The sequence below is a fragment of the Dasypus novemcinctus genome, chromosome 26, assembly GCF_030445035.2.
Source record: "Dasypus novemcinctus isolate mDasNov1 chromosome 26, mDasNov1.1.hap2, whole genome shotgun sequence".
NCBI classification, from domain to species: domain Eukaryota; kingdom Metazoa; phylum Chordata; class Mammalia; order Cingulata; family Dasypodidae; genus Dasypus; species Dasypus novemcinctus.
Window position 1 is genome coordinate 8,364,107 of NC_080698.1, and position 24,581 is coordinate 8,388,687.

At 45.2% G+C, this 24,581-nt stretch overlaps 1 protein-coding gene and 1 pseudogene across 3 annotated transcripts in view; one reads left to right on the top strand and one right to left on the bottom strand.

Moving 5' to 3' along the window:
- Window positions 1-24,581, bottom strand: part of SCAP (SREBF chaperone) — a 76,516-nt gene that overhangs the window by 43,589 nt on the left and 8,346 nt on the right. The window contains exons 1-2 of one of the 3 annotated variants that reach the window (XM_058288400.1): window positions 17,573-17,664; window positions 3,877-4,086 (exon numbers count right to left, since the gene is read on the bottom strand). In XM_058288400.1, the coding sequence (XP_058144383.1) occupies window positions 3,877-3,998 (122 nt within the window). In that variant the 5' untranslated portion in view covers window positions 3,999-4,086; window positions 17,573-17,664. Of the gene's footprint in view, window positions 1-3,876; window positions 4,087-7,285; window positions 7,480-17,572; window positions 17,665-24,581 lie in introns of those variants that run through there. The other 2 variants (XM_058288404.2, XM_058288399.2) reach the window with 2 other exon arrangements.
- Window positions 4,251-5,637, top strand: LOC101437331 (tyrosine-protein kinase Yes pseudogene; annotated as a pseudogene).

Sequence of the window (24,581 nt, forward strand, 5' to 3'; positions counted from 1 at the left end):
GCTGCGGCAGAGGAGACCCGTCTTGTTGCTGCGGAGTGGAGAGCTGGGTGCCACCGCCACCAGCAGTGAAGGAGGCGAAAGGTGTCACCTCTTCCTCTCGCAGGGCTCAGGCCAGGCGTTCTCTGCCGAAAGCCTCCCTGACCCCTTGTCTGTGTACCACAGCTGGGGCCCAAACGCAAACCCTGGTGCGCGCCTCCTCAGCTTCGAGGAGCAAGGCCCCCTGCCTCAAAGAGCCCCCCCGACCTCTGACGAGACCGACCCCGCTGGCCAGGCCTGGCCCACTGCAGCCGGCCCCTCCTTCCCAGCCCCTCGTTCAGGGAGCAAGCCCTTGCAATGAAGGGTATCCACACCAAAGCACGCTTTTCAAAGAAGTTCGCATCGCCACGGTGCCGTGGGGAAAGGACAGACCTGCAGTTCCAGCAATTCCCACTTACTAGCTAGTCGTCCTACATTTCATCATCTTTAAAAAACAAACAAACTAGAAACACGGATGTCAGGAGACCAAGTGAGACTCCTGGTGAGAGCACCTGAGCACCTACAGGGCTGGGGTCACTGCAGATTGGTCTTCCCTCCCTCCCCCCCAGGCCAGCCCCACCCTGAGCCTTGCCCACCTCTTTCTCAGGACTGCTGGTCAGCCAAGTGCCAGGGGGGCAGGAGGTGGGCACCTGCCCTGCCCGCTGCACCTGGCTGTCATGGTGGCTGTGGTGGTCTGAGGCTGTCTGTACCCAGAAAAACAAGTTCTTTACCTCCACCCACTCCTGTGGGTGTGAACCCTCCGCAAGGAGGACCTTTCCGTGAGGCCACTTGAGTTAAGGGGTGGAGGCGCTCACTCAGGATGGGTCTTAATCCTGTCACTAGAGCCCTTTATAAGGACTGAAATTCAGAGAGAGAGAGCACGCGCCAGAGGAAGCCAGGAGTTGAATGGAACCTGGAAGAGAAGGAAGAGACCAGGAGACACTGCCCACAGGCCTTGCCATGGGACGGAGGACCGAGGACCACTGGCAGCCGGTCCCAGGCTGCCAGTCTCTGGGAAGAAGGCATCGCCTGGATGATGCTTTGATTTGGACTTTTCCCAGCCTCAAACCACAAGTGAATAATTCCCATTGTTTAGCCTGACCCATTTCACGGTATTTTCTTGAGCAGACAAGGAAACTAAAACAGTTGTTAAATACGGTCATCACATCTGTCTCTTCCCCAGCCCTCCAAACCATTCGAATTCTAGTGTCCCCCGTACTTAAGACCTCAGCCATCTCAGTGTCTACAACAGGGGCCCTTGCATCATAGATCCAGAGACAGTCTGTTTTGAAATATCTGCATGATATCAAATTATTCCAAGATAAAACCCAGCTGCACCCCAGCAGCGGCTACACATACCCCATGTCCCCCTTGCCCAGGAAGCTGCCAGATCCCAGACAAATACAGCTGATCCGAGGAAGAAGAATGGCAAAGAGGAAACATCCTGTACTTTTTCTGTGGCTAGAGTTGTCTTTATGAAAGGGAAATCACAACTACCACCCCTCCAACTTAAACCGTCCAAACAGAATACAGGTGTAATTCAACATATTCATTTATCACATACTTACTTACCACCTTCCCACATGCAAAGGCAGATGTGAGGATGCCATCGGGAAAGTGAGAGCAGGGTCCCAGGCCCCGTCAACAGGAGGAGCCATGAACAATAACGCCCATGAATGCCACCCCAAACAGCAGCCACCGAAATCAGAGTAACAGAAAACATTTTTAGCTGAGAGATGTGGTAGAAACTTCAGAGACATTTTCAAGGAAGGTGTATCCCACTGGCTCTCAGTGTATATAGCCTGGTCCTGGGAACTTGTTAGAGCTGCAAATTTGGGGGCTCACCCCAGATCTAATGAATCAGAAACTCTGGAGTGGGGCCCAGCAATCTGTGTTTAACATGCCTTCCCAGGGATTCTGATGCGAGCTCAAGCTGGAGAACCACTGCCTGAGCATTTAGACCAAGGCTAGAAGCGTGATTTTGGAAAGGAAAGATGGGTCAGTTAATTTAAAGAATAAACAACCAATAACCCAACAACCGAGCACCTCTACCTCATCACTTCCAGGATACAGCCACACAGGTTTTATCTTGTACAACCCAATTTTGCAAAGCTTAATAAACAATATGACAAATACACGGAGGCCGAGTGAAGCAAGTCAGGGTGACGGGATGGCCACAGGTCCAGGGACCAGAGGCCTCCAGCCCAAGTCTGAACCCCTGTCTCACCACTTATTAATTCTGTGACCAGACAAGTCTCTAAGCCTCCACCCCCCTTTGGCTAAATGGAAATATACCTGGACCCCTTCCCACGGCTGCTGTGAGGACCGAGGAGACAGTTACTCACACCCAAAGCAGGGCACCTGCAGGAAACTCTCCACGAATGATACTCCTCTCCCTTATTCCTAATCAGGGAGAAGTCGAGTTCATTAACAACTAAACTGAACAAAGCACTTCCGACCTGAGCCGTTCTCCTTCCGGCACTGCACTCAAAACAGCTTCAAACAGCGGCTGTACAATGAACCTGGAAGTCAGAATTCTTCCCAGAGAAAGCATGATAAGGTGGGTTCTTTTCATGACTTTCACTGTTTTAGAGCCAAAGAGCCAACAGAACTGACCCTGCCTCAGGCCCCTCCTCCTCCCACGTCACTGGCTGCCACAGGCTTCTATGAGGCCCATGACAGATGGACAGTCATGAACTGAGGGCAGTCCTTGGTGAGCACAGCAGGTCCGAGAATCAGCAGGTCAGAAGGCAGCTCCAGGTGACCACAAGGAAACAACTGGAGAGCAGAGAAGCAAGTCTTGGTGGCTGGCCTGGACCCCGCCCCTCACCACACCTGAAGCAGGTCTCAGGGGCTGGCCTGCACAGGGCCCTGGCCTCACCACACCTGAAGCAGGTCTGGGGGCTGGCCTGCACAGGGCCTGTGCCTCACCACACCTGAGGCAGGTCTGGGGGCTGGCCTGCACAGGGCCTGTGCCTCACCACACCTGAGGCAGGTCTGGGGGCTAGCCTGCACAGGGCCCTCGCCTCACCACACCTGAGGCAGGTCTGGGGGCTGGCCTGCACAGGGCCCTCGCCTCACCACACCTGAAGCAGGCCTGGGGGCTGGCCTGCACAGGGCCCTCGCCTCACCACACCTGAAGCAGGTCTCAGCGGCTGGCCTGCACAGGGCCCTTGCCTCACCACACCTGAAGCAGGTCTGGGGGCTGGCCTGCACAGGGCCCTCGCCTCACCACACCTGAAGCAGGTCTGGGGGCTGGCCTGCACAGGGCCCTCACCTCACCAGACCTGAAGCAGGTCTGGGGGCTGGCCTGCACAGGGCCCTGGCCTCACCACACCTGAAGCAGGCCTGGGGGCTGGCCTCACCACACCTGAAGCAGGCCTGGGGGCTGGCCTGCACAGGGCCCTCGCCTCACCACCTGAAGCAGGTCTGGGGGCTGGCCTGCACAGGGCCCTTGCCTCACCACCTGAAGCAGGTCTGGGGGCTGGCGGGCACAGGGCCCTCACCTCACCACATGTGACGCTCCGGCTCTTCCCCAGGCCCTGAAAGGGCTCTGCCTCTATCGAGAAGGAAGACCATGCCCGAGTCCACGCCGTTTCTTCAAAGTGGTAACATAATTTTGAAACGATTACCAGTGACATGGACAGATGTGGGGAATCACCAAGTCAGGGCCAGTCTGGAGTGTTTTCGTTTATTAGCAAAACACCCAGGATGAGAGCTTCCCCCTCAGCAGCTCCAGTGCGCCTCATGCTACCACTGGCTGAAAAGCACCAAGGGCCTAAGGGCACCGCTGTAGTCCGGGTTGGACACCTACTGTCCCATGACACTGGCCAGCTATATCCAGGTAACCCAGGAACATACCAGCAGGCTAAGATGCAGAGCCCTGTGAAGAGGATGATGGGGATGGGATAGGACGCACAGAGCAGCCCATGGCTGTAGAAGGCCCGCGATATCTTCTCACGCAGCCTTTCAGTCAGGGTCATCCTCAGCTGAAGTCACCTCGCTGCCATCCCGAAAAGTGACCATGGATCAGCCTGGCATACACAGGGTAGCTCTGCCGCGGGACACCATCTGCAGAAGAGAGAAAAGCGAATCAACAGCGGGCATTTGGCTCTGCAAGCTGGGGTGCTGTGGGGGGTGGCAGTTATGCGGGTGGGAAGCGGTTTCAGGACACCCTGAAAGATCTAGATACCCCCCACACACACACACAAACACGCGTGCACACAATCTTGATCATGCCGTAGTGACTTCTAATCAGTCTTAACCAACAACTCCCAAGATTCTGATAACAAACCCTTACCCCTCCCCTATCAGGCATTTCTAAAAGACCACTCCTTGGAGGGGGCGTCTCCTCTCGTGTGGCACGTGGCCTGGTAAAGCACACCTGGTGGGGGGGATTTGGCTCTGCTGTCCTCGCCAGGCACCCCTGGACATGGAGGGGGAGGAGGAGGCACAGGCCCCCACGGGCCTCACCGCCACCTGCCACGTGCTCCCCTCCACCTGAGCTGCCTCAGCAGCGCCACAGGTGACCACAGCAGGGGCAGATTTGACAACGGGCTGCATTAAAAGTAAAGAGAACAAAAGTTCAGCCGTTAGATAGAGAACTGGAAATACTCCCAAGCCCATCAGCACAGGGGACAGCCATGGTAGAGTGGTGCACACTGCGCCGGCACCGGCCTCGCCAGCAGAGGAAACGCCTGCCCACGTCAGCATCTTTCCAACGCCATCCTCAGGACCCTCGGGGTGACACCTTCTGGAGAAGCACCTTCCTCATTCTCTGCGCTGCCAACTTCAGAGCCTACTGGTCTACCAGCTAGTGTTATCTAGTTGTGGCCTTATGGGATTAAGAAGCTAGAACTACAGAAGCCTTTCATTTAAAAGGGTGAAAGAGCTCAAATAATTAACAATTCAGTCTCTGGTGGGAAGATCAATTGCTACAGGAAAGAGTGGTTATATCCCTAGCAATGATGTAGCACCGGCAGATTCCATTCAGGCAGAAAAACGGCATTTGGGCAAAAAGAGGAGGAAAGGTGCTGAACGATTACTTCTGAATCCTGGGTATCAATGAGGTATTTTCTTGGTAAGAAAGAGTGAAACTTCTAAAGGTACTTATTCCCTTGCTATTCGTGACAGGGATGAGTTAAGAGGTGACAATGTGAAACACTGACCTTGGAAATTAGGAAACTTGACAATGGTGGACAGTGTTATCACAACCAGAGCACAATTTGATATCTGCAGAAATCGGTGAAACACTACACAGATTATGCTGTGGCTTATGCCTTCAGTTAACAACTGTGTCCAACTGTGAAACCCAGGCTCAAGGTCTAGCAAAAGATGCTTGGGAAATCCCTCAAGGATCTTTGCAACTAGAGGTTAAACTAGGACAAGGATGTTTTGGTAAAGCATGGATGAGAACATGGGATGGAACCACAAAATAGTAGTGGTTCAAAAACTCTAAAACCAGGTATGATGATGCCAGAAGCTTTTCTTCAAGAGGCTCAGATCATGAAGAAATTAAGACCTGATAAACCTGTTCAACTATATGCTGTTGTTTCTAAAGAGCCAGTTTACATTGTCACTGAATTCATGTCAAAAGGGAATGTACTAGGGAAATGGATGTGACTCAACCAACTGGGCTCCCATCTACCATAAAGGAGGGTCGGGGTTTGATGCCCAGGGCCTCCTGGTGATGGCAGGCTGGCCCCTGCGGTGAGCTGGCCCATGCAGAGTGCCAGCTCACGATGGAATGCCACCCCGCGCAGAGTACCCGCATGTGCAGGAATGCCACCCCGCGCAGGAGTGCCAGCCGACGCTGAGAGCTGGCGCAGCATGATAATGCAACAAGAGACACAGAGGAGAGAAAATGAGAAGACGTAGCAGACGTCTTCAACGGGGAGTTGAAGTGGCGCAAGAGAGTAATCGCCTCTCTCCCACTCGGGAAGATCCAGGGATCAGTTCCTGGAGCTGCCTAATGGGAATACAAGCAGACACAGAAGAAAACACAGTGAACGGACACAGAGAACAGACAATGGGGCAGAGGGAGAAGGAGGGATAAAATATATCTTTAAAAAGAAAAGAGAGAATTTACTAGATTTCCTTAAGGAGGGAGATGGGAGTTTGAAGCTCCCATAATATTTGATATAGCTGTTCAGATTGCTGATAGCATGGCTTACATTGAAAGAATGAACTACATTCCCTGACACCTTCAGGCTGTTAATATTCTTGAAGGGGAAAACACTGTGTGCGAAATAGCAGACTTTGGTTTAGCAAGGTTAACTGAAGACAAGGAATATACAGCAAGACAAGGTGCAAAATTTCTAGCCAGGGGAGTGGAAGTAGCTTAGTGGTTGAGTGCCTGCTTCCCATGTACGAGGTCTCAGGTTCAATCCCCAGTACCTCCTCAAAAAAAAATTTTTTTTAATCTAATCAAATGGGTAGCTCCTGAGGCTGCAGGGTATGGTCTATTTAAAAGAAAGTCTGAGGTGTGATTATTTGGAATTCTACAGACAGAACAGGTAACAAAGGGTAGAGCACCATATCCGTGAAGTAAACCATGACAAGCTGGAGCAGGGGGAACGAGGACACGGGCCGCCTCGCCCTCAGAGCAGCGTAGATCCCTCCATGAACAGATGAACCTTCATTAGAAGAAAGACCTGATGGATGAGCAGCCAGGAGAAAATTTAAAAATCAAGTAGCCTACTTCATGTGCACAAATTTGCCAAAATATAAAGAACTTGTACAGAGATCCTCATTTATGGGAATCAAAAGAAGAAAATCTTCACTCTGCATGTTTTTTTAAATGGTAAACTGGAATTCCAGACATGGTTGCACAAAAACGCTTTCTTTTTTTCCCCAAGTGTTGAACACTAAAGTACCAATAATGAATTTTCCAGCTTATTTCAGGGTCCAAAGAAAGAACAGCTAAGATGTTGATGACAGAATGAGCAAAACCACGACAATGAAGGACAAAGAGGCAATTGTTTATAATAGGTGGTGCAAAAGTAACTGCGATTTTGAATTGTTGAAATTTGCTGTTTGATATAGCATACATTCTTAAATAAATGCTATGTTCTACATCATTTTAATGTGCATTTTTTTGCTAATGAGTTATCACTTGCTGTTTATATTTATTTTAGACTATGGAAATTATGTTAACAAAAAAGCAAATTCGAGCAATTTTCTTATGTGAGTTCAAAATGGGTCGTAAAGCAGTGGAGACAACTCGCAACATCAATAACACATTTGGCCAAGGAACTGCTAACGAACATACAGTATAGTGGTGGTTCAAGAAGTTTTGCAAAGGAGACGAGAGTCTTGAAGATGAGGAGCATAGTGGCTGGCCATCGGAAGTTGACAATGACCAACTGAGAGCAATCATCGAAGCTGACCCTCTTAAAACTACACGAGAAGTTGCCGAAGAACTCAACTTCAACCATTCCACAGTCATTCCGCATTTGAAGCAAACTGGAAAGGTAAAAAAACTCGATAAGTGGGTGCTTCATGAGATGACCAAAAATTAAAAAAATCGTTTTGAAGCATCACCTTCTCTTATTCTACACAACCACAAATCACTTCTTGATCAGATTGTGATGTGCGATGTCGATTTTATACGACAACCAGCAACTACCAGCTCAGTGGCTGGACTGAGAAGAAGCACCAAAGCACTTCCCAAAGCCAAACTTGCACCACAAAAAGGCACGGTCTGTTTGGTGGTCTTCTTCTGAGTCCTGGTGGAACCATTACATCTGAGAAGTATGCTCAGCAATTCAGTGAGATGCACCAGAAACCGCAGTGCCGGCAGCTGGTACTGGTCAAGAGAAAGGGCCCAGTTCTTATCCACCTGACCTCACCTGACCTCACGTCGCACAACCAATGCTTCAAAAGTCGAACGAATTGGGCTATGAAGTTTCGCCTCGTCCACCAAATTCACCTGACCTCTCACCAACCCACTACCACTTCTTCAAGCATCTCGACAACTTTTTGCAGGGAAAATGCTTCCAAAACCAGCAGGATGCAGAAAATGCTTTCCAAGAGTTTGTCGAATCCAGAAGCACGGATTTTTACACTACAGGAATAAGCAAACTTATTTCTCATCGGCAAAAATGTGTTGATTGTAATGGTTCTTATTTTGATTAATAAAAATGTGTTTGAGTCTAGTTATAATGATTTAAAATTCACAGTATGAAACCACAATTCCTTTTGTACTAATCTATAAATCCTCTCCCTTCTTTCCCGCTCCCAAACAGAAGCGTTAAGGGAAAATTATTTATCATTATAGGCAAAGCTTGGGACATGAAAATTATACCATAATAAAATCTAAAATCAAGGTACTTGATGGGACCAAACAATTCCATTCCAGTTTTTTAAAATTTCTTGCATTCATTATGTTGAGCAGTAATACGCAAACTTTTTTTTCCTTTTTTTTTTTAATATGCAATCTTAACATACGCCTGCTTTTGCATGGAAATGCACTAGGTTTCTCAGAAGTAGCATCTAAAGCTTGATTCAATGTTAGAGCTCAGCAGTGGAATCTGAAAGTACAATGCACTGTTAGTAATACTCCATCCACAGAACTGGAAAGGAGGATAAGAACACCAGCGGAGACAGACATCACCTTTGGCCGATCTCTAAATGAGTGCTCAGGACCCCCTCCCCCACGCACACAGGCCAGACGGAGAGAAATCCTTGAAAAAAACCTTTACACAGGGTTGCGTGAAACAAACAAAAAAAATCACATTCTTGCACAAACAGTAATTCACTGATAAAGAACGTTCAGTGGGGTTGGCTTCAGCACAAGGACAACAAAAAGCTTAGGCCACAACCTAAAAGTTACCCAAGAGAATTCACCCTGATGGCCAAATGAGCTAGAAGGCTGTGCTTGGCCAGGAGCCGTGCCCACAGGGCAAGGCAGGGCCCTCTTGTTCCTCTTGCCCAGCAGCTTCTGTCCCCTCGAGAAGCCACCCGGGGAGACGTGGAGAACCACTTCCCCTCACAGGATGTGGCCTGGATGGACAACGGTTCAAGGTGCCTCTCCCTGGCCCAAGCCACATGGTCTGGCCTCCTCCTTGGACTCTGACTTCTGAGTAGGACCTGGATGTGCAGTGCTTACCCCAGGGAGGAAGCCGCTCCCGAGCTCCTCGGGGCTGCTGGGGCTCCAGCCCTTTTAGGAGACTGGCTCGTCAACTTTTCTTTCCAGTCTGTGAGCCACCCCATATCCTTCCATTGAACCCCCTTTTTGCTCATGTTAGCCAAGTTGTTTCTGTTGCTTACAAAGAACCATAAATCACTACACAGAATAGGAAGCCCTAGCACAGGACCCTGGGGTCTAGAATTCCCTTTCTCACTGAGCGCTCTAATAGTATCCATGTTTAAACCACTGCTCCTGTGCCATGTTGCTGCTTCCTTTGATCTGTGCAAGAAAGAACCTGCCCAGATGCTTATCTTGGCCTGAAGAGGCTCACTGATGTAAACCCAAGCTGAAGAGGTGATTCCTCAGAAGTGTCAAGGCGAGAAACGAAAAGCAAAAGGCATCACAAGCCAGAAGAGGACGGCTGCCTCTCCTTCCACCTTCCTGGGAGTGTGAGCCTTAGCTGCACGTGCAACTTCTGGGCCGAGGAGTCTTCATAAGAAAGAGGAAGACCTCTCTGTGGGTCCACTCAATAGGCAGTGGATAGAAGAGAGAACAGGTAAAGGCTGCTGGGGCAAGGACAGGTGTTCACACCAGCTCCCCCAGGCACGGGGCTCGCCTGAGCGTGGCAGGTCACAGATGTCTCACGCAGCGGACCCACAGCAGGGACTAAGGACACCCTTACTACTCGCACCCACAAGCACTGTCTCGGCTCCTCTACCCGTCACCCACACCCTGACGACCCCAGGAGGGAACAATCGCCAATCAGGAGCAAGACTGCAGAGAGTGCTGCCAGAATCCCTGAGGACAGACGCCTTAGGCCAGCCTGGGTCCCCTGAAAGCCCCGCATCTCTTTCCTTAAATGTTCCCCAAAGCGAGACCCTCCAGGAAATCCTGATCCTTCTACTCCCCTTCCTAGGCCTCTCCTAGACACACATCAGCAAGACAGAGAAGAGAGACCCACCTTTAGAGTCCAGCTCTTACACCTGAAACCAGTACAAGAAAAAAGAATTGAATTCACTTCCATTTGCAGCAAATACAAATCTTTCTAATGTGATAATGTAAGTCTCAGCTTCCGTTGATCTTTACTAGTTATATCAACTGTTTTAATTTTCATAGTACCTGGAAAGCAAAGCTGAAAAAAAGAAATCCAAATTCTAATTCCATACACAACCCACTTACCTGAACTTTGCAAGAGGAAACTTTACCACACCATTCCAGTGTGAATTTCAATGCAAAGCTATTCCAAAGCAAAATTCCCCTAACCTGAACCAGAAACCTGTTTTTCTTACATTGCCCCACGCTTACAGGTTGCTTCAGATCAAAATCTACAGCTCTAATTCCAGAATTTAAAGAGACATGGTCTTGCCCTGATGGCCTGAGTAGATCACAGTAGCTAAAAATGTCAACGACCCTGTCACTTGCCTTTGTGTGGGACCCCATGACAAACAAAACAGAGGCACTGGATATTAGACATCCAAATCACACGGCTGTCCACATAAAGAAATTTTAAAAAAACAAAAAACACAACAAAAAAACACAAACAACCTGGACAGAAAAAGAGCCCTGAGGAGGTCTAGAGGACAGGCACAAATCAAGGCAGTGCCACTCGCAGGAGACAAAGGGCACTGAGGAACAGACGAGCCCTCGACGGTGAGGAAGGAAGCAGGCTCGCCCACCCTGTTGTAAGCTTGCTTCAGGGGCCCAGGACTCTGAAATCACCCAAAACGAAGCAAGTGTGGAACTTACGGGAAAATCCACACATACAATATATTAGCATTAAAAAAAAAAATCAGTGGCCTATTCTGTGCCTGTGTTCATCAAACCCTCAGCGTTCATACAGTCTCTAAACCAACCCACACATATTAATAATCAACCAAGAACAAAGAAAGGTGCTACAACTCCAAGGAAGGAGGAAGAAACAGAGGAGGGTAGGAACAGAGATGCAAGAAATCCACACAGGCTGCAGGCCTGTCCCCCAGCCCCCAGCAGCTCCGCCACCACCACGCTCAGCCACGCTGGACCGCCATGCTTGTTCACGCCACAACTGCTGACCCACTGTCTCCTGAGGGCAAGCGTCTGCCAGGCTTTAGCTCTACACAGGTACACACAACAGATACGGCCCTGCCCTCCGGAGCTGAGCAAACAGTCCCCTAGCAAAGGGCACACAGCCACGAACCGTGACTAGTGGTACGGAGAAAGCAAATCGTAGCAGCAGGAGGGCTGACTGCTCACACCGGGTTAAGGGACAAACCCTCTGGGAGGTGACTACCACCAGAGAACCCAGAAGACGAAGGGGAGAGTGGAGTGGGATGTACACACTTTCCAGAAAAAGCGGAGTACACATGAGTGGGTTCTGGCTGAGTTGGCGTGGAGGGCAGCAGGCCGCAGGCGGGGCAGGGAGGCCTGAGCAGCAGGAGGGGGTGTGGGGATTTTCCTTTTGGAGTAATGCAAGCGTCTGAAACTAACTGAGCTGTTGACAGCACAACTCTATGACGGAACTGAGCGCCAGTGAGCGCGCACTTTGGATGAACTGCACAAGGCCGGGGACCGTGTGACACAGCCAACCCCACGGGGAACGACAGACTGTAGTTAAGAGTACAAATACGAGAACATTCTCTCATCAACTATAACAAATATACAATATTAATAAAGAGTGTTAATAATAGGGGGGTTTGTGAGAAAAATATACCTAATATAAGCTATAGACAGCAACAGTATGACAATGTTCTTTCATCATTTTTAACAAATATGTCACAACAATGTAAGGTGTTAGTGGTGGGGAGCTGTATGGGAATCCTGTACGGTATTAACATTTTGAAATAAAAAAGACACATAACTATTCCATCACCACAAAGAACCACCTTCTCTTACTTCCTTATTTGCATCTACTCTATGCCACCCACCTTCCCTAACCCCTGGCAACTGGCCGACCTGTTCTCCATCTCTATAATTTTGTCATTCAGAGAACATCACTTGAGAAGGGAATCACAGTATGTGACCTTTGAGACTTTTTTCACTCAACGTAATACTCCTGAGATCCATCCAGGTGTCGTGGATCTACCTTTTATCACTCCCCTACTGGAGGACATTTCCCTTGTTTCCACTTTTCAGCTGTAACAATTAGAGCTGCTGTGAACATTCAAGTACAGATTTTTTTGTGTGGATATAAACTTTCATTTCTCTGGAATAAATGCCTAGAAGTGTGACTGCTCGGTTGAATGGTAAGTGAATGTTTAGTTTTATAAGAAACTGCCAGGATATTTTCCAAAGTACCTACACCACTTTACATTCCAACAAGCAGCATATGAGAAATCAGTTTCTTCACAACCTTGCCAGCATATGGTACTCTCACTCTTTTTCAATCTAGCTTTGCTGCTGGTATGTACTGATACCTAACGGAGGTCTCACTTTGCAAATACCTAATGGCTAGGTAATTTAACTTTTTATATATTTAATACTGGTATATCTGCTTCCATTAAATGTCTCTTCATTTCTTTTGCTCATTTTCTAACAGTATTTTTTTTAACTGATAAATTGTGAGCGTTTTTTTTTTTTTTTTAAGTAGAAGTCTATTGAGATAAAATTAATATACCACAAAATTCACCCTTTTCAAGTGGTTTTTGGACATTCAGAGAGTGGTGTACAATCAGCTCTAATTCATCACTCTAAAAATAAACTCATTTCCATTAGCAACACTCTTCATCTTTCCCTCCCGCCAGCCCTAGCCAACCACCAAACAGCTTTCTGTCTCTAGGGATTTGTTTATTCTGGACATTTCACATAAATGGAATCATATTATATGTGGCCTTTTGTGTCTAGCTTTTTGCTTAGCACAATATTTTCAAGGATATCCATGTTGTAGCATGTATCAGTACTTCACAAACTCAATTTCTTTAATATTAATAGTTATAGGGTTAATCAAATTATTTTACATTGGCTGAACCGCGGACCTCCCATGTGGTAGGCGGACGCCCTAACCACTGGGCCGAGTCTGCTTCCCAAGATGGAGGTTTTGATCAAGATGGAGAAAGCATACTTCACTCTGTCTGAATGCAACTAAAATCCCTAGACAGACCATATGGGTCATCAACTATTTGAACATCCTGAAAGATGAATGATAGCAGATGAAGTACCACCCAACTGGTGGTGAGTTTGCTGGTTTTTTTTCCCCCTTCATTATCTCAAAGGCAGCCCAAAACCTGGAACTATGCAGTGGGTACAGGCAAAAAGAGGAGCAAGAAAAGTCTGCTCTGCCTTTTTTTTCATTTTTCCTGCCCCGGGCCCCAGTCAGTCCTGCATTGGTGGAGGCAGCAATGACATTGGCAGCTGGGTGGAAGAGGAGCCCTTCTCTCTGTAACTGTGGTCCTAAGAACATGGAGAGAGTTGCTTACAGTGTTCCCTTATCCTTCTATAAAGATATCTCCTGTTTCATTCTTATTATTAGTGATTTGTGTCCTTTCTTTTTTTTCCTTTGTCAGTCTTGCCAGGGATTTGTCACTTTTACTGATCTACACATTTCCTTCTGGAACGTTAATATAACAAAAGATGAACCTTTTGTTATTGTTTCACAAGTCCCTGCTACCCTGCCCATTTTTCTTATGGAGTATTCTATAAGTACTAATTAGATCCTGTTGGTTGATAGTTGTTGCGTTCTTTCAGTTCTATCAGTTTTGCTTCACTATTTTGCACCTCTGTTGTTCAATGCGTAAATATTTGAATTGCTATGTCCTCTTGGTCAAATGACCCTTTTATCATTATGTAATGTTCCTCTCTGTCCCTAGCAATTTCTTCTGCTCTGACATCTGCTTTACTGATATTAATATAGCCATTCCTGCTCTCCACTGAATAATGTTTGCATGGTACATTTTTTTTCCATCCTTTTACTTTCAATCTATCTATAACACATTTGAAGCGAGTTTCTTGTAGAAAGCATATAAATGTCATTTTTAAAAAATCTACTCTGCCAATCTCTATTTTAATTCATGTATTTAGACAGTTTAATGTATTTATTTATATGTTAGGGCTTAAGTCTGCCATTTTATTTTCTGTTTTCTGTTTGTTGCCACTGTTCATTTCTGTTTTCTTTTTCCTGCCTTTCTATGGGATAGCTGGACCATTTTTTAGAATTCCACTTTATCTATGTTCTTTGATTGTATCTCTTTGTATAGATTTTCCAAAGGTTTGTCTAAGGATTATATACCCAAGTTACTACATTCTACTAGTGTCAACATTTTATCAGTTCAAGTGAAGTGCAGAATTCTCATCTCCCTTTAAATCCCTTTACCCTGCCCTGTATAACTGTCTTTAAAATGTCCTCAATATTATGGTTTTTGCTTCAAACACAACTTTGAAAACTCAAGAGAAGGGGAAAAGTCTATTACATGCATTCATATTTTATGCTTTCTGTTGTTCTTTGTTCTTTCATAATGTTTTAAGATTCCTCTTTTCTATTTTTATAAGGTTATTTTATTTTTTTTATTCATTTATTTATATATGCCTCCCTCCCCCTCACTGTTTGCACTTGCTGTCTGCTCTCTGTTCTTTGTGTGCTCTCTGTGTCTGCTCATCTTCTTTTAGGAGGCACTGGGAACTGAATCTGGGACCTCCCATGTGGGAGGGAGGTGCCCAATCACTTGAGCCACATCTGCTCCACCCAAGATTCCTCTTGTTCTCCCTTCATCTGAGAATGTTTTTATTTCCCCTGATTCCTGAGGTAAAGCTTCACCAGACATAGAATTCTGGGTTGACAGTTCCTTTATTTCAGTTCAGAGTTTGAAAATGTTGTGCCACTTCCTTCTGGCTTCCATGGTTTCTGATGAGAAGTTCACTGACATTATTTTTTCCTTATTGGTAAGGTTTCACTTCTGTCTTACTGCTTCTAAGATTATTTCTTTGACATATTTTCAGGAGTTTGATTATGATATATCTTGGCATGGATTTCTTTGGGTTTAAACTGTATGGGGTTCACTCAGTTCCTAGAATCTATAGGTTTGTGCTTTTCACCAAATTTGGGGAAATTTTAGCCATTATCTCTTCAAACATTTTTTCCACATCACTCTGCACATTTGCTTCTGAAACTTTAATAAAGCAAAAGAACGTTTTGTTACTGTTTCACAGGTCCCTGATAACCTGCCCATTTTTCTTCAGTCCATTTTAATATGTTGGTCAGACTGGATAATTTCTATTCTATCTTCTTATTCACTGACTCTTTCTTCTCCTACTTCCATCTGTTATTGAGTCCACCCAACAAGTTTATTTAGTTTCTTATATTTTTTAATTCTAAAATTTCCATTTGGTTATTTTTCATATCTTCTATTTCTAGACTGAGACTTTCTAATTTTCCAATCATTCCAAGAGTGTTCACCCTTACTTCTTAGAGCATGGTTTTATTTTTTAAATTATCTTTTGCTTTAAAGTCTTTGATAATACCAACATCTGTGTTATGCCATGGTTAGCATCTGTTAATTGTCTTTTTCTCTTATGACATGCTTAGATTTTAAAGATTCTTCATATGCAGAGTGTATTAGTCAGCCAAAGGGGTGCTAATACAAAATACCAGAAATTAGTTGCTTTTCATAAAGGGTATTTATTTGGGATAGGAGCTTACAGATACCAGGCCATAATGCATAAGTTACTCATCTCACCAAGGTCTATTTTCACGTGTTGGAGCAAGATGGCTGCCAACATCTGTGAGGGTTTAGGTTTCCTGGATTCCTCCCTTCCAGGGTCTTGCTTCTCTCTGGGTTTAGGGTTCCTCTCTTCCCAGGGATTGCTTCTTCCTGGGCTCAGGGTTCCTCTCTTCCTGGGATTTGCTTCTCTTCCTCTGTGAACTTACTTCCCAGGGCTCCAGCTTAAGGCTTCAGCATCAAACTCCAACATCAAAATCCAACATCCACAACCCTCAACTCTGTCTTTTGCCATGACTTTTATCTGAGTCCCCACCCACCAAGGGATGAGAACTCAATGCCCTAATGGCATGGTTCAATCAAAGCTCTAATCATAACTTAATCATGCCCAGGTACAGACCAAATTACAAACGTAATCTAATATCTATTTTTGGAATTCATAACCATATCAAACTGCTATATGGAGGAATTTTGAATTGTATTCTGGATATGTTGAATATTATGTTATGCAACTCCGGGTCTTATTTAAATCCTATGGAAAACATTGATTCTTTCATTTGTTTCTTTTAGCAGCAATCAACCCAATGATGTTCAGGCCCCAAGTTCCTACCCACCTTTTGTAGGCTATAGTTCCAGTGTTGGTTCAGTTTTCAAAGACTTGACAGTGTTATTTTGATTTGTCCCACTCATACCATCCAGTGACCAACATGGGACTTGGGCAGTAGTCTACCCCACAGTTCAGTTCTCAAAGCCTTTGGTATGCTGCTTAGGGTCAGATACACTTAAAGTTAAATGAGGGTGCGTACAGAAGTTCTTATACAACTTTGTTGACCTCCTCTTCTTTGCAATCTTCCTTATGCTTTCCAGCATAAGTGACCCCCTTCATGGTCTTCTGGCTAAAAAAGCCAGGACTTATAATTTCCCTGCTCTGTGGCACACTTCCTGGAACTGTGACTCCTCCAGAGTCACAAAGTGGTGAGAAGATAGAACAGAATCAAGGACTCTCTCCATGTTCTTAGGACCACAGTTACAGAGAGAAAGGCTCCTCTCCCACCTAGCTGCCAATGTCATTGCTGCCTCCACCAATGCAGGACTGACTGGGGGCCGGGGCAGGAAAAATGAAAAAAAAAGGCAGAGCAGACTTTTCTTGCTCCTCTTTTTGCCTGTACCCACTGCATAGTTCCAGGTTTTGGGCTGCCTTTGAGATAATGAAGGGGGAAAAAAAACCAGCAAACTCACCACCAGTTGGGTGGTACTTCATCTGCTATCATTCATCTTTCAGGATGTTCAAATAGTTGATGACCCATATGGTCTGTCTAGGGATTTTAGTTGTATTCAGACAGAGTGAAGTATGCTTTCTCCATCTTGATCAAAACCTCCATCTTGGGAAGCAAACTTGGCCCAGTGGTTAGGGCGTCTGCCTACCACATGGGCGTCCACGGTTCAAACCCTGGGCCTCCTTGACCCATGTGGAGCTGGCCCATGTGCAGTGCTCATGCGCGCAAGGAGTACCATGCCACGCAGGGGTGTCCCCCGCATAAGGGAGTCCCACACGCAAGGAATGCGTCCTGTAAGGAGAGTCGCCCAGTGTGAAAGAAAGTTCAGCCTGCCTAAGAATGGCACCGCCCACACGGAGAGCCGACACAAGATGACGCAACCAAAAGAAACACAGATTCCTGTGCCGCTGACAACAACAGAAGCGGACAAAGAAGATGCAGCAAATAGACACAGAGAACAGACAACTGGGGTGGGGGGGGGAGGAGAGAGAAATAAATAAATCTTTAAAAAAAAAAAAACAAACCTCCATCTCTAATTTCTGTGTGTTTAACAATCTTCAATAATTTCTGGAATCTTTGTCATTAAGGAAATTTTCCATGCTCTGTGGCTGTTGCATCTTTCTGTCAATCACATCATCATCCCATTATGAGAAGCATGTAGTATGTTTTCTGTACAGAGCAGATTTAATTTTTACAATTTTTTTAAAAAGAGATTATAGGCAAAAAAATGCACAAAAGGAGAATGGAAATACATAAAATCTTAATAGTGGTTGCTGGTCTTTGTGTGGTGGGATTATATGGAGAGATTTTTTTTAAGTCTACATTTCTGAATTTTAAAATTTTTTTATGAAGAACATGATTTTTTAAGTAAACTTTTACCTTTAGTATAACATATTACAAAAAAGCATACAAAGCATACTGCTCCCTGAATTATCAGAGTAAACATGGCCATGTAACCAAACCACCACCTAGACTAAGAAACACAGCACTACATCAGAAAACAAAAGGCTTCCCTTATGTCACTAGTATTGATTATTTAATTATATTTAATTATAATAGTAATATATAGACTAAAAATAAAACTTAAAAAAAATTTTTAAATACATGTACTATATTCAACTTCTGAATATAGTTACTAAGATATCTTATCTCTTCATTCATTGTCAAGGTTGATAACATTTACATTTTCTTTTGCAATTGTCATAAAAATCTCCCATACTTTTTCTATAGTTTGATTCTAAAATTTGACAGCCAATTAACACTTGGACCACCTGGTAATGTGATTATCATTCACTACAGAATCAGTGTGTTTAGTTCCATAAAGATAGAATTACAATTTTTTTTTTTTTTTTTAAGATTTATTTCCCCCCGTTGTCTGCTCTCTGTGTCCATTCAATGTGTGTTCTTCTGTGTCTGCTTGTATTCTCTCATTAGGCAGCTCCGCAAATCTATCCTGGGATCTTCTCGAGTGGGAGAAAGGCGATTACTCTCTTGTGCCACCTCAACTCCCTGTTCTGCTATGTCTTCTTATTTTCTCTCCTCTGTGTCTCTTGTTGCATCATCTTGCTGCACCAGCTCTCCACGTCAGCAGCTTTCCCACACATGGCGGCATTCCTGCACAGGGCCACATTCCCACGTGGGCCGGCACTCCATGCGGTCCAGCTCGCCACTTGGGCCAGCTTGCCTTCACCAGAGGGCCCTGGGCATCAAATTCTGGACTTCCTATATGGTAGAGGGGAGCCCAATTGATTGAGCCATATCCATTTCCCGAATTGTAATCTTAAATCACTAAATATGTGCCTTTTAAAAGAGAATGTTTCAAAGGTCAAGGTTAAACAGAGTCCCTTTTCTTACACTCCATCAGTTGCGCAAAATAATGGCACAATGGCAGAGTTTGGTTACCTTATCTGCATTACAATTTTCTTGTTAGCATTTTACTTTCTGGAATTTCGAGCTGCCTTTTCTTTCTCTTTGAACAAATGCAGCATATGGTTTTACCAAATTACTATCACCTTAACCATACTATTCACCAAATGAATCGCTGTCCTCTTGAAGACATAATCAACAAAATCAACAAAATAACCTTCTCAGTAGCAACATGTGCAGGTTTGCTCGACAAAAGCTATACCTCAGCCTCAAATAATGAAAATACGGTAAGGTTATAACTAAGCAGGACACTCTCTTTCTGTATTGCTAATAAGACATGTTCCAAGATGTTTTGTAAAAGATATATTCAGAGGTTGAGACTTTACCTTTTCCCTCCCTAAGATTTCTTTTGCTGTTCTTTACCATGACACTCAGCACTCCTGGAAGCAGCAGAGGTGGCAGCAAGCTCCAAATTAGGTCATGAACAGCTCCCAGAGCACAAGAGACAAAAGGAAAGTGACACTCATGGTCCAGCACCTGAGGCCCAACCTGCCTTATCAGAGGCATAAAAGAAACCGATATGTAAATCTGACAGCTTTCTGGATAGTACTTACAAAAGAAAGACACCACCTGGAGACCAGTGCAAGGACTAAAACCCCACACTGCCCTGGTCCCATCTCAGGGCCCTGATGTCTGTATGTCTGTTGTCTCTTCCTCTAAGTCCTCTTCTCGTCACAGGCTGGTTCCTTTTCCCCCTTTCGGTCTCAGCTGAAATACCACTTCTTTAGAAAGCCGCTCCCTGATCATATAATCTTGATTGTTACTCACAGATCCTATTTCTTCTCCTTCAGTGCATATAAAACAATAACTACGCGAGTGGTTTGTTCCTTGTATTATTATGTGTGTCCTATCAAAATTATAAATGAGCTTTCTGTGTGTTCATAACTGTACACCAGGGCCTAGAATGGTATTTGGTGTTGCCTTGCAGGGTTAAGTACTTATTGGATAAGTAATGAGCAGCCAACCAGTAGCAGATCTTGACTATCAGGACATGCTTCCAATACATCCTCCTGTCAACTTCCGGAGTGATCCAAAGCACCACAGGCATTCTGGGAAAGAAGAGACAGATAATAATCCCCTCTCTCTGAATGAAATAAAAGTTGGATCCATACCTCACACAAAAATTAATTCAAAATGGATAAATGATTTAAGGTAAAAAAATGAAATAAAGAAAGTACTTTAAGAAACCACAAGAGGGAAGCAGATGTAGCTCAGGAGATTGGGCTCCCATCTACTATATGAGAGGTCCAGGGTTCAATTCCTAGGGCCTCCTGGTGAAGGCAAGCTGGCCCGCACGGTGTGCTGGGCCCTGTGGAGTGCTGGCCCACACAACAGAGCTGGCACAGCAAGATGACCCAACAAAAAGAGACACAGAGGAAAGACAGTAAGAGATGCAGCAGACCTGGGAGCTGAGGTGGCGCAAGAGATTGAGCCCCTCTCCCCAACTCCAGAAGGTCCCAGGACCAGTTCCTGGTGCCACCTAAAGAGAAGACAAGTAGACACAGAAGAGCACACAGTGAATGGACAGAGAGAACAGACAATGGGGGCGGGGGTGGGGGGCAGTGGGGAAAAGTCAATCTTTTTTTTTTAAAGATTATTTATTTCTCTCTCCTTCCCCCCGCCAACCCGGTGGTGTCTGCTCTCTGTGTCCATTCACTGTGTGTTCTTCGGTGTCCGCTTGTATTCTTGTCAGTGGCACCGGGAATTTGTGTCTCTTTTTGTTGCGTCATCTTGCTGTGTCAGCTCTCCATGTGTGCGGCACCACTCCTGGGAAGGCTGCGCTTCTTTCGCACAGGGCGGCTCTCCTTGTGGGATACACTCCTTGTGGATGGGGGTCCCCTACACATGGGACACCCCTACATGGCACGGCACTCCCTGAGCACATCAGCACTGCACATGGGCCAGCTCACCACACAGGTCAGGAGGCCCTGGGTTTGACCCCTGGACCTCCCACGTGGTAGGCAGCTGCTCTTATCAGTTGAGCCAAATCTGCGTCCAATAAATAAATTTAAAAAAAAAAAAAAAAAACCCACACGAGGGGAGCAGATGTAGCTCAGTGGTTGAGCACCTGCTTCCCACGTACAAGGTTCTGGGTTCAATCCCTAATACCTCCTAAAACAAATAAAGAATAAATAATAAAGTTTATTTAAAAAAAAAAGGAAAGAAACACAAGAAAATTTTTCTTAATTTTCTACTGGGGAAGATCTTCCTAGGTGTGACACAAAACCCAGAAGCCTTAAAAGAAAAGCCAAATAAATATGATCAATAAAAAAACAAAATTTTTACTGTTGCGCAAACACAAGCTGTAGAAAAATTCTCAGTGGGAGCCCTCAACAGCATGACAGGCAAGTTCAAGGAGAAAAGCTTCCCCCTGCAGAGCATGAAGGAGCAGCAGCAGCTCCTCCACGGCCATTTCCTGCTTGCTGCTGCTGGCCTCAGACACAGCCTGTGACTGGCCCAACACCTGTGGCGTCTGGTACAGCGACAGCAAGAGCTTCCTGGAGATAACGCGGTACTTCCACATTACCTCCATGGACGGGGGCTACACGAAGGAGGTTTTCCACAGCTTCTGTGTGGGGCTGCAGAAGGCCGAGGAGATCTTCAAGAAAGCTGGCCATGCCTTTGTGTGGAATGAGCACCTGGGCTACGTGGAGGCATGCAGGTGAAGCAGGCGCACCTCAGCAAGCACCCCGAGTTCGAGGAACTTGCAGAAGCTTGGCACAGATGGCATGGGCACCACCACTGTGGGCTCAGCGTTCCACATTTCCAGTGCCAAACAGTTGGTCTGATCCAGGCAGAGCAGGTGCTGCCGGTGGTAGAGGGCAGCGTGAGGCTCAAGGCATGGGTGGAGAAGTTGGAGAAGGGCCAATCCATCTACCACACTATTCCAGCCCGGAGGCTGGTGTCCCTGCCCACTGCCAACTGATGGAGCCCCAGCCACAGGAGGATGCAGCATACTGAGGGCCGGCCCCTTTGGCCCCAGAGTCCCACCCACAATGCTTCTGCCAAAAAGGGTCTCTATTCACCCTCCTTGGAGCTCCACCTTGAACCTGAGTTCCAACCAACAAGTTCCATCCTCTGGGCTCCCACCAGTGAACTATCTCCCCCACAGTCTTCCCATTTCCCCAGAACTCTGGCCACCACCAGGAATTCTGGCTAATGGGGAGCTCTCTAGCACATCTGGAGCTTGGGCTTGTTCTCCCTTCAAAGTAATAAATAAAAGTAATGTACAATGTAAACTATAATCCAAGATGTGCAGCAGTGCTCCAAAATGTATTCATCAAATGCAATGAACGTGCCACACTGATGAAAGAGGTGGTTAATGTGAGAGGAGTGGGGGGGCAGAGTGGGATATATGGGAACCTCACATTTTTAAATGTAATATTTTGTGTAACCTATGTATCTTTAAAATACATATATAATAAAGATTTAAAAAGTAATGATTGCCTTCAAACAAACAATATTTTTCATGACAAAAACATCTTAAGTAAAGCCAAAGTACAAATAATCTGGAAAAATTTGAAAGTGGTTGAAAGTCAAAGTCTAAGGTCATGTAAATTACTAGAAGGAAAACTAAAAAATGAAACATGGGACTGTAGAGGATAGTGAAACCTCATGTGAAATATGAATATGTGTAATATTACATAAATAAGGTTTTTTCTTTGAAACGGAAAAAAATGCATATTAATTTTACAAAATGTTAATATCATCAAAAAAAACACCATTATATTAAGTAAATCAGACACAAAGTACTACATATTGTATGACTCCATTTACATAAAGTATAAATATAAATCAATTTATAAAGATGGAATGAGATTAGTGGTTACGTGGAGCTGGGGGAAGGATAGAGGGATTGAGAGGTGATGGCTAAGAAGTGTGGAGTTTTTCTTTTTGGAGCAATGAAATTGTTCTAAAATTTTCTGTGGTGATGAATGCACAACACTGTGATTACACTAAAAACCACTGATTGTACACTTTGGATAGACGGTATGATATGTGAATATATCTCAGTAAAAAAGCTTTTTAAAAATACACACCCAATACATGGGTACAGGCATGCCACAGGGTAAGAAGCACAACTGGGGCCCTGGGGTAGGTTTTTTCTTTTTTTAGGAGGTACCAAGGATTGAACCCAGGACCCTGCACACAGGAAGCAAGCACCCAAACCACTGAGCTACACCTGCTCCCTAAAAGAGCTTTTTAAAAAACAGCAGAGACTGGAAGCTAGGATGAAAACACAGGATCTGTCTATAAACTGTCTACAAAAGTCTAGCTTTAGATACAAAGAAACAAAGAGCTTAAAAGGGAAGGGTGGCAAAGGATATTTCATGCAAATAGTAACCAAAATAGAACCAGAGTGGTAAAATTATTTTCAGACAAAATAGACTTTAAGTCAAAAAAGTAGGACACTATATTATTGGTAAAAGATTCAACACAGCAAAAACATATAACAATTATAAATATATACACACCCAACAACAGAATCCCAAAATAAATGAAGCAAAAACTGACAGAATTGACAGGAGAAACAGTTCTAAAACAATCATTGCAGACTTCAATACCACACTTCCCATAACAAAGAATATCTAAACACAAGATCAGTAAGGAAACAGAGGATGTGAACAACAGTACAAATTAACTCTACCCGCAGGCATACACAGAACACTGCATGTAACAACAGTAGAATACACGTTCTTCTCAAGTGCACATGAATCATTCTCCAGGACAGACCACGTTAGGTCACAAATCAACTCATTCTAAGTTTTAAAAGACTGATATTATACTAAGTATCTTCTCTGACCACAATGGAATGGAGCTAGAAATCAAGATAGAAAACTAGAAAATTTATAAATCTGTGGAAGTTAAGCAACATACTCTTAAACAACTAAGGGATCAAAGAAGGTATCACAGGGAAAATGAGAAAATAATACTCAAGAAAAACTCAAGGGATGTAGTAAAGGCAGTGCTCAGAAGAAAATTTAGAGCTGTAAATGCCTACATTAAAAAAGAAGTCACAAATTAATATCCTAGCTTTGTACCTAAGGGACCTAGAAAAAGAACCTAACCCAAAATGAGAAAAGGAAGGAAATAATAAAAATTACAGGAGAAATAAATGAAACAGAGAACTGAAAAACAAAAGAGAGAATCAACAAAACCAAAAGGTGGTTCTTTGAAAACATCAATAAAACTGACCATCCTTGGGAAGCGAACTTGGCCCAGTGGATAGAGCATCCGTCTACCACATGGGAGGTCCGCGGTTCAAACCCCGGGCCTCCTTGACCCGTGTGGAGCTGGCTCATGCGCAGTGCTGATGCGCGCAAGGAGTGCCATGCCACAAAGGGGTGTCCCCGCATATGGGAGCCCCATGCGCAAGGAGTGTGCCCTGTAAGGAGAGCCGCCCAGCACAAAAGAAAGTGCAGCATGCCCAGGAATGGGACCGCACACACAGAGAGCTGACAAGCAAGATGACGCAACAACAAAAGAAACACAGATTCCCATGCCACTGACAACAACAGAAGTGGACAAAGAAGAACATGTAGCAAACAGACACAGAGAACAGACAACTGGGGCGGGAGGGGGAAAGGGAGAGAAATAAATAAAATA